Genomic DNA, 14999 nt, shown 5'->3' on the forward strand with positions numbered 1-14999 from the left:
TCATTATCACCTCTAGTAATATATTTACTGAGAAAAATGGTGACGTGTTGAATACTTATTTTACCCGCTGTATTTACGTAGGTAAAAGTCATAAAACTGCTTACAATAATCAAGAAAGTAAAAGTAAAAGTACATTTACACATGCACTCTAAGAAATAAAGTGTTGAATTCACTAAACCAAACTGGTTCACCTTAATCGAGTTGAGTAAACTGAATTTCTTTACTTTTAATAGAGCCAGTTGACCAAACTTGGTTGAGTAAATTCAACACTTCATTTTTAGAGTGCATGAACAACTCCTTTCATGATGTGTTCTGTCATGTGTTGTTGTTTAAGAAGGGACAGTGCACTTTAAACATAATGCCAGAATTAGCCATGAAGGCTACTTTTCATTTGTAGTCCCTCAAGATCCCATATTGAAATTTTAACATCTAACTAGGTGTTAAATTTTAAATCAAAGTATCATTTTTAGGTTTAAAATGTAACAAAATTAAACTGAAAGCTGTGATTAAAAAATACTTCCTCAAATCCTCAAAAATCTTTTAAAGTACTTTAACAAATTAAATGTACTTATTACTATACATCTCAAGCTCAAATGTTTAATGGTACAGTATTTTTGTAATTTAAACAAAATAAGAAAAGTCAAGATTTGATTTTAATTTGAACCTTTTAAAGTATTAAAGATTACGCAACAACAGTAATAATAAAAGTTTGCTGTAGTTATTAATAGTTTCCCACAGCCATGTCATGGTTCTGTTAGACATCCTTTGGTTCTGCTTCTCTAACAAAAGCTTCAAACATCCATAAACCTTTTTTCATTGTCTTTTATTTTTTTAAGATCAGTTTCAGATGTGAGAATATGCCTCTTTTTTTTTAAAGGACATCACTTTTTTTGTAGCTTTGCGGAGCTCTAAATATGACTCAAACAAAGCAGATGTTTTACTTTTTGTCTTGGCTGAACAGCAGCTGCCAGCTTGAGGAGCCCTAATCTTATGAGTGCAGTAAAAAAGTAAAATCCAGTTAGTCGCTGTAAGGATTAGCTGGCAGTCAGCTGAACAGCAGCTGAGAGGTCCACCCCATCCTGTGGCGTGTCTCTCCCTGCTGCTGTGCTGCTCCGTCAGCCTGCTCTGGGAGGACGGAGATGGCAGACCCGGCGGAGTGCACCATCAAGGTGATGTGTCGCTTCAGGCCGCTGAACAGCTCCGAGGTGGCCCGGGGGGACAAGTACATCCCCAAGTTTGTGGGGGAGGACTGTGTGCAGATAGCGGTGAGTGTCTAAGGCTTCTCTGCCGATCAGAATATCATGTTTGCTGGGAGTCAGTTTAGTTTTAACAGGATATGATAGGACATTGACACAATGTATGAAGAAGCTTCTATACAGTTAAAGTTTGCATTGATCATAGATTTTTTCCTCATCAGTAGCCAGTGCTGACATGATTTCTGTAAGATAGTTTTCAACAGTTTTCTTGATTTTAGATTGTTTTTAATGCAGGATGTACTTCACCTACTGCATTGTTTAAAGGGTGAACAAAAGAAAGTAATTAGGAACTTATGTACAATCACAACTCAAATAGAGATTTTGTGTAAAATGTAGGTAAAAACAGAATGCAATAATTATAAAATCTCTTATATTTTGTTTAATATGAAACTTTGGGACAGGGGCAGCAAAAGTCTGTAAATGTAGGTGATATAAATAAGAAACAGTAGGTCTGATTCTGTTTAGAACATCAGTGCACATCTGGCTCCAAAGGAATGCTTCCACAAATCACTGTCACACTGCAGGCCAATGTGACCATATCAGTATTTTTTTCATAACAGTCTGAATGTGAGAAACCTGATTTTTTTGTCTGACCCAGGTCTTTTCAGTATGTGGTTCTGAATCTGATACATTTCTGATGTTTTTCGAAACGACAGCAGACTGAACACTATATCTCATTTCCTCTGACTTTTAAATCAGTGAGGTGGGGGTGAGCAGATCAATGAATATATTAACCTCAAGTCATGTATAAATCTTGTAGCTCCACCCATCTTCAGCTAAGGAACAGAAGTCTTGTTGCTTCCTCTTTGTTCTTTTAATTTTCCATGTCCTGGATGACTGAGAATACACAAAAACATACAACAGCAGCATCAGTTTCTGACTGTATTGATCCTAAAGATACGTGATTAAACTATACAAGCATGTCAGATAATTATTTAATCTGCTCTGATTGAACAACTGTACATGCTAACATGTAGCATCCATGTTTAGTTACTTCTGTACACAACAAGCTAAATGTGATGTCATCTTCTACACCTGCGGGGTGCATCAGGGCTGTGTCGAGTTCACAATGGAGTCGGATGGATGTCATATTTAAAATATAACATGAATATTGATGCCAAAAAAATTTATTTTTTGCAGAAAATCTGACTTGAGCATTGAGACCTGCAGTGTGAACGTGGCCTAACGTGGCTGTGCTGTTCACAAGTGCTGATTAAATCTCTATCATGGATAGAAGAATCCATATATGAATGAGCCTCTCTGATGGTATGGGGGTGCATGAGTACCTCTGGCATGGGCAGTTTACACATCTGCTTTCAAAAAGCAAAACAATGACCCAGAACTGTTGAACAACTAGAGATGTACACCAGACAACCGTTTGACAACGTTCACATTCAAAAACTCCAACAACCAGTTTCCTTATTTCCTAGAAATTTACAAGCTGTTAAAAGTACAAAAGGCAAAAAATCCATCCATACACTCTCCAGCTCCTTCAGAGGGATTCCACTGAATTCTTAAGTCAGTGAGGACACATAATTTCTCCAGATAGTTCAAGGTCTTCTTCCATTCCATGTACCTGGAAAACATCCAACAGGGAGCATCTAAGAAGCATCCTAGTCAGATGCTTGAACCACCTCAGCTGACTGTTTTTGATGTAGAGCAGCACTGGCTCTATTTCAAGATCCTCCCAGATAACAAAGCTCCTCATCCTTTGTCCAAGACTGAGCCACCAAGAAGCTCTTTTCAGCCGCTTGTATCCTGGATCTTGTTCTTCTCTGCATGATCCATATTTCATGAATGAAAGTTGGATCATTGATGGGTAAGTAAAACATTTTCCTTTCAGTTCAGCTCTTTTTTCACTATGACAGGCTGAAGCAACATCCTCACTACTGCAGATAAGGCCATAATGTAATATTTTGTCTCTTGCTTCATCCTAACATCACTTGTGAACAAAACTTTGAAATACCTGAACTCTTCCTATGGAGGCAAAGTCTCATCCTTGACCAAAAGGCTTCTTTTTTTTCTTTTAAGTTATGAACCATAGCCTTCTCAGCTGCTTTACTCTGCTGTGAACTGCCCCAGTGCATGCTGAAGGTCATGGCTTGAAGACACCATCAGAACCATTCCATGGGCAAAAAGCAGATCAGATCTTCTGGCTGTTAAAGCAGACACCATCCTCTCTATGACTGCATGAGATCCAGTCCAGGAACACCACAAACAGGATCAGAAATGAGGGATGGCTCTGAGTCTAACCTGAGAATAAACTTGACTTTGTATCAAGTGTGCAGACAGAGTCAATGCTTTAGTCATGCAGAGACCTGGTCTTTAGAAACAACCCTGGCACCTTTTACTTGTACAGCAGCCCACAAAATATTATGGGGAACAGGGTCCTAAACGTTCTCCAAGTCTATCATACACATGTGGACCAGAGTGTCAAACTCCCATGGATTCTCCAGCATTCCCCAAGATCTGTTCCACTGTTCCATGATCAGGAAGAAAGCCACACCACTGTTGGCCACTATCAAAAATTTTCAAAGCATTTAATGACTGTACATGTGTACACAATTCTGCATCTTTAAAATTGGGCAATAATGCTTACTTTTTTTCTTATTAGTAAAAGGTCTGGACGGGTTCTTTTAATGAAAGGTTTTGTCTCTCTTCCAAGACACTACATCAGTCTGAGGACTTTCAGGTAAACTCAGCCTAATAAGCACTGCCTCCACATGGTGAACAAAGAGGTTTAATGATGACAATCAAAACTGTTGGTTCCCATGCAAAATAGGACCATCAGTACCCTGATTATCACCAGGGGCTGAGTCATACTTGCAATAACAGCATTATAGGAGGGGGACAACTGGATACGAAGGCCTCCAACTCTGTTTATTGGTGAACGGTTTCATAAAAATGGCTTCCTTTACTCCTCTTTCAAACCAGTGTTCCTCTCTATCAAGGATGAGAACATCTTCATCCCTGAAAGAGTGACTGCTGACCTGTAGATGAGTGTAAACTGCAGAGTCCTGGCCTGTAGATGAGTGTAAACTGCAGAGTCCTGGCCTGTAGATGAGTGTAAACTGCAGAGTCCTGGCCTGTAGATGAGTATAAACTGCAGAGTCCTGGCCTGATGATGTAACTCGTCTGTGTTGGCTCATTCTTTTGAACAGTGGCTGTTTTGTTTCCCCAATGTATGACTGATCACAGTCCTCCTGACACTTAACAGCATATACTATATTACTCTGTTTTTGTCAGGGAGCTGGATCTTTGGGGTGAACTAATCTTTGTCACAACGTGTTTTGGGGTTTGAAAGCCACTGGGACATCATGTTTAGGGAATAAACGTCTCAGTTTCTCTGAAACTCCCGCCACATATGGAATGACGACTGGTTTGGGTCTGGGTTTAGGGTCTTCATTTTCAGCTGGTTGTTGGCTGGAATCCTGTTTGGGTTTCTTGTCTGCTTTCAGAAAAGCCCAGTTAGGATAACCTCACTGCTCCAGGGCCTGTCTTGTGTGTGACTTCTCTTTCTCCCTGGCTCCTGGGTTTGTAGGGACACTGTCTGCTCTGTGGTACAGAGTCCTGATCACTCCTAACTTGTGTTCCAGTGGGTGGTGGGAATCAAAACGCAAATACTGGTCTATATGGGTGGGTTTGTGATACACATCAGTTTCCAACTGTCCTCCATCGGAGACTGACGTCATAGTCCAGGAACACCAACCTGCCATCTTTCACATCCTCTTGTGTGAACTTTATATATTTATCCACAGAGTTGATGTGATCAGTGAAATGTTGGACTTCTTGGGATTTAATTTTAACCCAGGTGTCGTCAACATATCTGAACCAATGACTCGGCGGTGTCCCTGTAAAGGACATCAGAGCTCTCTTTTCCACCTCCTCCATGTACAGTTTTGCAAAACAGGAGTAACTGTGAAGCCCATAGTACACCCACGTTTCTGCCTATAATATTGTCCCCCATATGTGAAGTGGGTTGACTCCAGGAACAGTTTCAGGACTTGGTGGACACTACATTTACCTTTATTTTTTTTGTGAAAAGGGACAGTTTATATTGAGAAAATTGTTTTGGATTTGTTATCATTCAGTGGATCTTTAGTTACAGATCAGTAGCAAAGTATTTCTTTTTGCTCGCAGGGTAAACCATACTACTTTGACCGTGTGTTCCAGTCCAACACAACTCAGGTGCAGTTCTATAATGCCGTGGCTCAGAAGATCGTCAAAGGTAGAAACAATAAGACACTTAAATAAAGACAAATGACTAAATAAAGCTTCATACATCCAAAGCAAATTATTCATTTGGACATTGTTAATTGTTTTGTTCAAACAGATGTGCTGGACGGATACAATGGAACTATTTTTGCTTATGGGCAGACGTCATCTGGCAAAACACACACAATGGAGGTAATTTGAAGCATGCAACTGCACTTATCTTATGATTGTATATTTATTCATTTTTATCTGCTGCAGGGGAAACTTCATGACTCTGAAATGATGGGAATCATTCCTAGAATCGTGCAGGACATCTTCAACTACATTTATTCTATGGACGAGAACCTGGAGTTCCACATCAAAGTCCGTCATCCTCCAGATAAACGATCCAGAGTTCAGATAAAACACATAAAACTGACGGGTTTATTTTGCTTCTACAGGTTTCCTATTTTGAAATCTATTTGGACAAAATTAGAGACTTGTTAGACGGTATGTACTGTGGCTTCTTGAAATTTGTTTTGTTGTCTTTTCAAATGCTGATACAGACAGCAGAATGCATTAAAAGTGTGACATTTACTTTAATCTCCTTGTGTAGTATCAAAAATGAACCTCTCTGTACACGAGGATAAGAACAGAGTGCCGTATGTCAAGGTGAGCTGTGACGCAACTTTTTCACCTGTTGGTTGTTTACTTATCTCCTGCTGCAAACAGGTGGAGGTGGATGATGATGATTATTATTTTTTCTTTTTGCTTTTGCCTGTCTGTTAGCAAAATATCTCACAAAGCACTGGGCAAATTTGAATGAAATTTGCACAAAGTAGGCATTGGGTGAACCCCTACAGGTGATTAACATTTGGAGGTAGCCCAGTTCTAGGTGGCTGCCACAGTCAGCTGAGCTTAAAAAACCCATTAAGGGCTTTCATTCTGTCAGTTTCACAGATATTAACCTACAGTTTGATGTGGTGGTAGCTGAGACTAATCCTCAACACATGTTCTGAGCATAGATTGTGCAACATCTTTGTTTAAAATTTAATCAGTAACCATTTGGGGTCAACTTTTGTTTTAGTCTGTAAACAAAATATTTAACAAACCACTGTCTGGGTTTAAGTGAAACTTTTGGAAAACAATAATATTACTTATATCTACAGCTGAAGGACTTTTTCAGTCACACTCAAAAATCATATGTGTTGGATTTACTCAAATAAATTATTGTGCATAATTGATATTATTAACTGGTTCCACTCAACTGAATTGAATGAATGTGAAGCAATTTTTGCATTTACTTTAAAAGTAAATGTAAAGTAAATGTGTTACGTGTACTCAGTTTAATTGAGTGAAACCAGTCGACATAATTTGTTTGAGTAAATCCAACAAATCTATTTTTAAATGTAGTTCAAGATATACACCACGTGAACCAACACAAACATGGTTATAGGGCAGGGAATTTAACAGATATTGAGCTCAGCCCTTTCCTTTTAGATGCCTTATTTGTGACAGAGAAGCTCAAAAACACCTAAATAAAACCTTATAAATGCTTTTCACTTTGCTCTGTTGTGCAGTATTTACACGATCAGATGATAAAAGCTAAAAATACTTTGAAGATCAACTATTAAGGTCTCTTTCTTTCCACAAGTCTTCCTATTAAATTATTTCCTGAGGTAACATCTTCTTCTGGTTATATATATAAAAAAGCGTATCTGTGTTCAGCCACTCTGCTGTGCGATCAGTTCACACAGTATTTTTTGTTTTGTGCGTTCGTCCTCAGGGGTGTACGGAGCGATTTGTGTGCAGCCCCGAGGAGGTCATGGACGCCATAGACGAAGGCAAAAACAACAGACACGTGGCCGTCACAAGTGAGTTTTGTACACAGGGTGCCTTCAGTGGTGCTGCCTCTCATGGGTTCAGCCTCACCAAGTCTCCTGACTGCCACCACACTCCCAGCAGCCAGGGYGCTGGCTGGGCTCTGCACATCGCACACCTTGTGTTCTGGGCTGGAAGAAGCAATAGCACTCCAAACTAAATGTCTAGAGTTTACGTCTGAAACAAAAGACGAGGGTCTTTGAACTAATGAGGCATTTAAAGAGATAGTCTGGTCATTTTTGAATATGTTCTGTCAAATAGTTAACAGTAGACAGAGAAGCATGTTTTCACTTGTTTCTTGTTATCTGTGACATCACTTATTGAGGATGGAAAAAAAGAAAAACAAGTGGTTGTCCAGGCTGATCTGGTGAAGCGATACAGTTGCAGCCTTTTAGCACAGCTGGCAGAAACATGTTCTCTGCTCCTCTCATACATTTGTATAATAACACAAAAGCTCAGTTGAACAAACAGCAACAAACAAAACAAACAGTGTCATGCAACAGTCAGCAGTTCATTATGAACTAATGCAGTGGTTCTTCAGAGCCCACCTTTTCTTATTTCTAAGGCAAGCTGAGCCCCCTTCCCCTCCCCCCACCCTTCTCCACTCCCCCACTTCTGYGGGCAGCTGTGGTAGAGTGGTTAGGGGAGTCATTCTGGAACCGGTAGGTTGCCGGTTCAATCCCCCATCCAGCTGTCTCAAGGTTTGTTTATACTACAGGGCTGGACTGACCATCTGGCGTACCGGGCAATGCCCTATGGGCCGGTCCGGGTCTGTCATGAACCTAAAAAATATATATATATAAACATTTTTTGTCGATCGCGACGGCCTATTGGTTGATTTTCATGATCGACATGAGCTAAGCCAATGAAATCTCTCAGCACTCCTCGGCGGGCCGGAAAGACCCGCCCCTTTTCAACCAAAACTTATAAATCCTGCCAGAAGTTGCCGGTCTGGAGTTGGAAAGTAAGGTCCCAAGTGGACACAGCAAAATGTGCAAAAATGAGCAACATATTTCCCTCAACAAGCCACAAAAATATCTGACCGACCGACCGTATGTTAAATAAAACCGGGGAGGGGGGAGAAAAAAAAGAGCAGCTAGCTCTGGGAGCGGACATGTCCCGTCTGCTGTTGGTTAGCTAAAACCTGCACAGTTCAAGTTTAATTAAAAATAATATAAACTCCTAAACCTTCAGGACACGTTTAATAGACTTCAAGCTGCTGCTAACTGCAGCTTCTCTAAACGCACAGCCTCACCTGGTGAGTTAAAAAAAAACATATTGTATCATTGTTCTGCATATAAAATAGTGTGCATAGTTTAATTAAGGATTTATTTGTGAAAACTCGTAAMAAATTCAGCTGTCAGCAGGTAGATCCATGTATCAGCTAATTATTCTCTCATGATGTCCAGGTTGTGTTTGAAATGATCAGCTTGTTGAACTGTTTGAACAGGAATATTTTTATTAACAGTCTGATTGAATCAGCAGCTGTATAAATGTTAGACTGATGGTCCAGTTCAGGTTCATTTATGCTTCTGATCTTTACTAAAATGAACACATCAGGTTTTTTTTACTGAAACAGCTTCTTAAGATAAAATGTGATAAAAGTTGGTCTGTGAGTGTGTTCACGTTTTACAGTAGATTTTTATATTTTTTATGTTAAAATATAAGAAATAAATAAATAGGTTTGGGTCAAATGAAATAATTTGACCTGAAATTAGTATCCATGGGTTTTGTTTATTACACTAAATGTTAAATAAAATATGCTATACATCCCTGAATAATACACTGTAGTATATTAAATTTAAAAATGATACCTTTAGATGTGAATCAGAGCTCTACATTTGACTTTGAGGAAGGAGGAAGTTTTAGTTTTGTTTCATTTGATGATCTGTTAGTTTAAAATCTTACAGCAGCAGGTAGAACTGTGATGACACATAAATACTGTTTCAGTCACATTGTAATATTTTCAGTGTCACCAGGTAAAGAAAGAGCTTCTTACTGACAGGTTAAGATAAAACTGAGTTCAGTCTCTGTTACCACGGTGATCTAATTAGGTTCAGACTCAGTCTCTGTTACCATGGTGAGCTAACCAGGCCTAAAGAAATCCTTTATGACTGAAAACTTTAGGTTTAGCAGTTGTCTGATCTGTTCTGTGATCCACTGACAGCATCAGAACCTCATGAACATTAAAGTCTCTGAGTGGAAGAAGAGCTCATCAGGTTTTTAACATGGTTACTCTCTTCCTTGTAGGCTGCTGCACTTTAACTTGTGAAACACGTCATGCAACACATCCTCTGGTATGTCGTGTCCATTTGCGTATTATATAAATAATGGTGGGCTGCCAGGACCAGAAAATGCCAGGGCCATTTGTTGGTCCCAGTCCAGCCCTGATACTCCATGCAAGAGGTGCGGCTGCAGCCCAGCGATGACGTAATTGCGTTTGTGTCACCGACTGCAGCGAGTGTTTATACTTGGAAAAGACGTGGGGGATACATTATAGTAATCCCTCCATCAAGCAACACAAGCGTGATTTTATATTTAAGCTTCTGTATAAATCACTTCATTTTCTCTAAAAAGTAGGCCTAGTGAGGGTGTTTTATTACCTCGATTTGTGAGTCCGTTGTGTCAGATGTTGTCATGTTTGTTGTCGTCCCCTGGTGTTTAATGCACATGTCCAGCAAAAAAAAAAAAAAAAAAAAAAAAAAAAAAAAAAAAAGGCAAAAAAGAAATAACGAGGAACTGGATTGGTCCCGCCAGGATCCCCGCTCCGGACCTGCATTCTCCGTTTGGTCTTTGCAAACCGGTCACGGAGAGTCTGCCACCGTTTGCGGCAGACASAGTTTGCAATGTTTCTGCAATCTCCCTCCATGAATTTTTTGCCATTTGGCATTACTTGTACTCYGCAGTAGAGAAGTCATACAGATGTTTGTACCTCCGGACCGCCTCGGCGAATTTCTCTTTGAAATTATCCATGTTTACAAACAAAAACCGGCCTCTGGAAGCGAGTACCGGGTAGCGGAGTGATACACCAAACAAAAACGCCCACAAACTTTAAACCAATCACACGCGCCGAGCCGCAACCTCCGYGTCTSGGAGTGCTGWCTGGGGGCAATGTATTGGACGGCTGTCACCGGAGGATCACAGCGGGAGTGCAGACGGAAGTTGCGCAACTTTTTTTCACTCAGCGGTGGGGTAAAAGACGTGCGACAAGAAGTATAAACCAGCCTTCAGTTGTTGTGTCCTTGGGCAAGACACTTCACCCCTAATGCCTCTGATGTGTGTCCCATCAGTATATGAATGTGACTGGCACTGATTAGTCTCCATAGATGATTGTATATGTTAGCTTTGTAGAGATCTAGTAAAGGGCTGTGTGAATGGGTAAATGAGGACCCAGATTGTAATGTGAAGTGGTTTGAGTGTCCTGGATGGATAGAAAGGTGTTATAAAAGTACAGTCCATTTACTTCTTCCAAAAATGCATTCAACTTTAATTAACATTAATTTACTGCTCTAACAGATTCTTTGCTTAGGAGTGGGCGTATCGCTTATCAGTACCAAGCTGGGTATCAGTATTGGATCAATACTAGTGTAATAAAATCACTTATTTTGTGTACGTTTTATTTGCACTATTACTGCAAAATAAAGTCAGTGGAATAAAGGCTCCAAATTGTTTGGAGTTAGTCATTAGTCCTCTACATCATAGAAGTTATTTTATTGTTGTGTTGTTGACATTGTTACATTGTTGCTTCTTTTTTTGTTATTTCACACTAGTGACCTTTTTTCTTAAACAGTTGCAAGTCGTATAGGGTAATTATTTTATTATTTTTATACTGTTACATTATTTTATATTGCTGTAGTTAGTTAATACAAAACATTTTTATTTGTCTTAAATCTTTGATCATAAATGACTAACTAAAGGCAAAACCACAGAATTRTTTAACAGACCTGACAAGTATCTGAATCTGCAATACCAGCCCTGGATTTACTTGGTATCAGATTGATACCAAAATCCCCAGTATCGCCCACCCACTGAATTAATGTATTCTTTTAGAATGCCAGTTTGTTGTTTATGAGAAACATTGTTTTATAAGCCTGAAAAWCAAGAAAACACATGTGCTGAGCATAAACCTATAACGCTTTATTAGCCTAACTTGAACAAATACTTTTACTTCTTTCTCCACACTCTGTACTTCATGACAGCTACAAACACAGATTGCATCATTTTCAGACATACAACTCTGTTTGTAGGTTTTCCTGTTTTATTCTTGTTTGTTTTTGTTTCTCTGTGCACGTCAGACATGAACGAGCACAGCTCCAGGAGTCACAGCATCTTCCTCATCAACATCAAGCAGGAAAACACCCAGACGGAGCAGAAACTAACCGGCAAGCTGTACCTCGTCGATCTGGCTGGCAGTGAAAAAGTGCTGCATCGTCTCACTCCTCCTTATTCTTTATTCCTCACTGTCTCACTCTTCATAGTCTTTAAGAATAAAAAAAATCATCTCTGTTTTATTTATGTGCAGTTAGAGCTGCCACTTAATAATATTGATTAAATAATGTTTTGTACTGCTTTCATTTAGGTAATTATGGTAATTAGATGGTTCTACCTTTTCCAGGAAGCAGTTCTTGTGATTTAACTTGTCAAATTTACACTTGCTTTGAAATGCTTGCTTTCGAGCTTTATTGTGTTTGTGACTCCAAGGTGGGTAAAACTGGAGCAGAGGGCACGGTTCTGGATGAAGCAAAGATGATCAACAAGTCTTTGTCGTCGTTGGGAAACGTCATCTCAGCTCTGGCTGAGGGTTCGGTGAGACATCTCCCAGCGCCGATCGGTCTAAATAAACCTTCAAACAGAAACCATGATGAAGACACATATTCATTTAAAATGTTTTCAAATGTGAAGGAACTGCTTATGTCCATCAGGGACTGATTTTTTACTTAAAAAGCCCAAACAGACCCATGTTATGGGATCAAAGATTTAGTATGGATCCAGTATATCTTTGTTTGTAAAGAACGTTAAACATCCGTAAAGATTTAAAGTGCTTGACGCAGCAGATATATTAAAACATGAAAGTTTAAAAAATCAATAAAATAAAAATAATAAAATCTGGGAAAAGACAATAAAATCAAACCTAACAAGATGGTTTTGAACTCTCATTGGCTGAACTCTGGTTAAGTAGCCCCATCTTCAGGTGTGAGTGCTTGAAAACATCAAGACTGATGGTTTTTATTCTGCCCTTTATCAGAGCTACGTCCCATACAGAGACAGTAAAATGACCCGGATCCTTCAGGACTCCCTGGGAGGAAACTGTCGGACCACCATGGTCATCTGCTGCTCACCTTCGTCTTTCAATGATGCAGAGACCAAGTCTACACTGCTGTTTGGACAGAGGTATGTAGGCACAAACACACACTCTAACATTACACACCCATTTCCCTTAAGGTGACAGAGYCACTGTGTTTCTGAGTATATGAACATTACTTTACCAGAGCTGGAAGGAGGGGGCTGGGCTAAATACTGGATGCACCAGTTTTGAAACCAATTTTAGTCTTTGGTTAGGTTTAGCAAACAAGCAAACTTTCACACAATAATCATTACAAAGTAACATTRTTCTTTAGATTGAGAGGGATTTTCCAATCATGTTAATTCCGTCGCTGATGCTGAGTCATTTAATAAAAAGAAACGGCCCATATCGAGTCTCAGTCCAATTAGTGCATTATTTAGATTTTATTTTTTTAACAGTGAAGGCTGACAGATTATGACCCACAAGTACATTAAAGTCATTTCTTGGCGGTTCTTGGTGGAGCATGGTGGTGAAGGCAGTGTAACCATGATGTGGGCCTTGTACACACTGATCGGGCTTGATTGTGGAGAAACTGAAGCAAGACTGGCCTCATGTCTGTGCTTCRTGGAAACAACCAAGTGAAGACGTTACCTGTAGCTGCATCCTGATGTGGCTCAAGAGAGCTGGACCAGAGCAGGCAAAATGAATGAAGTGAGGGAGCAGGAGATTGTGTCAGGAAAGTGGAAAATAACAGGAAAAATGTTATTTGTGGACTAAACACAGCAAAACAGTATCTTCAATGTCTTCAATTGTTTCAATTCAATTCAGTTTCTTTATATAGCGCCAAGTCACAACAAACGAGATCTCAGGGCACTGTACACAAGAAAACAATCAATCTAAAGAAGCCAGCAGATTATGTTGAATCTTTTCTTCATCACACTCTCCCATCCATAGCAGCCCGTTGGTGTAAGTGGAGAAGAAAAACTCCCTTTTAACAGGAAGAAACCTCCAGCAGAACCAGGCTCAGGACAGGCGGCCATCTGCCTCGACCGGCTGGGTTTGAAGGACAGGAAAGAGAGACAGACACAGAGGACTGATCCAGGTGTATTTTTCTCTGGAAGAGACAAAGAAAACACAGTATTGATAGAAATAATCACAACAAACATGTGGAGGACAGAGACTCAATACAGCAGCAGAGAGTCAAAATCCTGAAGTATTCTAAGCCCAGAAACAAGTAATAACTCAGGAATAACTAAGGAAACCTAAGCCTAACTATAGGATTTATCAAAAAGGAAAGTCTTAATTCTTGTCTTAAAAGTAGACGCACCCAGTAACGTGTCGGCACAACAGAAACTGGAAGTTGGTTCCACAAGAAAGAAGTTTGATAACTCTAGGAACCATAAGTAAACCTGTAGCCTGAGARTGAAGGGCTCTGTTAGGAAAATATGGAATAATAAGATCTTTAAAATAAGATGAAGCTTGGTTAAGAGTTTTTTATGTTAGGAGTAATATTTTAAAATCTATTCTGAATTTGACAGGGAGCCAGTGGAGAGAAGCTAAAACTGGAGAAATACAGTATGATCCCTCCTTCCAACTTTCATTAGAACTCTAGCAGCAGCAACTTGGATCAACTGAAGACTTTTAAAAGAGTTCAGACTGAAGGAGTTTTGCCAAACGTGCATCAGTCCAATTAAGTTTCAATAAGTTGTGTAGATCAGGAAAACTGAGTCCAACCTGAATGAACCTGCATTGATCTTTCCAGTTTTTACCCAACAGAGCAAAGACCATCAAGAACACCGTGAGTCTGAATGTGGAACTGACCGCAGAGCAGTGGAAGAACAAGTGGGAGAAAGAGAAAGAAAAAAACAAGACGTTGAGAAACACAGTCACTTGGCTGGAGAACGAGCTCAACCGTTGGAGGAGCGGTAAGAGGCTCCGACACCCCTCCCCCATATCCCTATTTATTTATCTTGGCAATAAATTTTAAACCTTTGGAAAGCCAGTTAATTTCTCTTTTAAATGGTGCCACATTTGTAAGGAACATGCATTTGTGGGATGAGCAGCTGAGTATGAGGGTTGTGAACATGAAAAATTTGTCAAAATTTCTAGCTTCTTTTGTTGCTGTTATTGACACTTGTTTTAAACTTCTGGTGCCCCCAGGTGTTGCCAATCAAGTGCTAGCAGTACCAGTATGGAGGATCAAAACTGTCATTATTAGAAATAAAAGCTGAAATACATAAATTGACCCATAAATAAATAAATACACTTAAAATGCACCAATTCAACAAAAAAGTAGAACTTTACCTCATGTTTTATCATTTAAATGACCTTCATATTTATTTTTCCAACTTAGTTCCAATAAATTCTATATTTTAGAACATACA

The 14999-nt window shown here is 39.5% G+C and overlaps 2 protein-coding genes across 2 annotated transcripts in view; one reads left to right on the forward strand and one right to left on the reverse strand.

Moving 5' to 3' along the window:
- LOC106531814 (uncharacterized) overlaps nt 1-10037 on the reverse strand; it is a 25763-nt gene extending 15726 nt beyond the window's left edge. The window contains exon 1 of the mRNA XM_014027738.1: nt 9935-10037. The gene's annotated coding sequence lies outside the window, so the exon portion shown is untranslated. The remainder of the gene's footprint in view (nt 1-9934) is intronic.
- The window catches only part of LOC106531811 (kinesin-1 heavy chain), a 28669-nt gene continuing 14639 nt past the window's right edge, over nt 970-14999 (forward strand). The window contains exons 1-11 of the mRNA XM_014027733.1: nt 970-1265; nt 5397-5484; nt 5590-5663; nt 5730-5834; nt 5912-5960; nt 6067-6122; nt 7237-7324; nt 11627-11751; nt 12033-12137; nt 12577-12722; nt 14392-14540. Coding sequence (XP_013883187.1) covers nt 1140-1265; nt 5397-5484; nt 5590-5663; nt 5730-5834; nt 5912-5960; nt 6067-6122; nt 7237-7324; nt 11627-11751; nt 12033-12137; nt 12577-12722; nt 14392-14540 — 1111 coding nt within the window. The 5' untranslated portion in view covers nt 970-1139. The remainder of the gene's footprint in view (nt 1266-5396; nt 5485-5589; nt 5664-5729; nt 5835-5911; nt 5961-6066; nt 6123-7236; nt 7325-11626; nt 11752-12032; nt 12138-12576; nt 12723-14391; nt 14541-14999) is intronic.

Source organism: Austrofundulus limnaeus, unplaced genomic scaffold, assembly GCF_001266775.1.
Source record: "Austrofundulus limnaeus strain Quisiro unplaced genomic scaffold, Austrofundulus_limnaeus-1.0 Scaffold679, whole genome shotgun sequence".
NCBI classification, from domain to species: domain Eukaryota; kingdom Metazoa; phylum Chordata; class Actinopteri; order Cyprinodontiformes; family Rivulidae; genus Austrofundulus; species Austrofundulus limnaeus.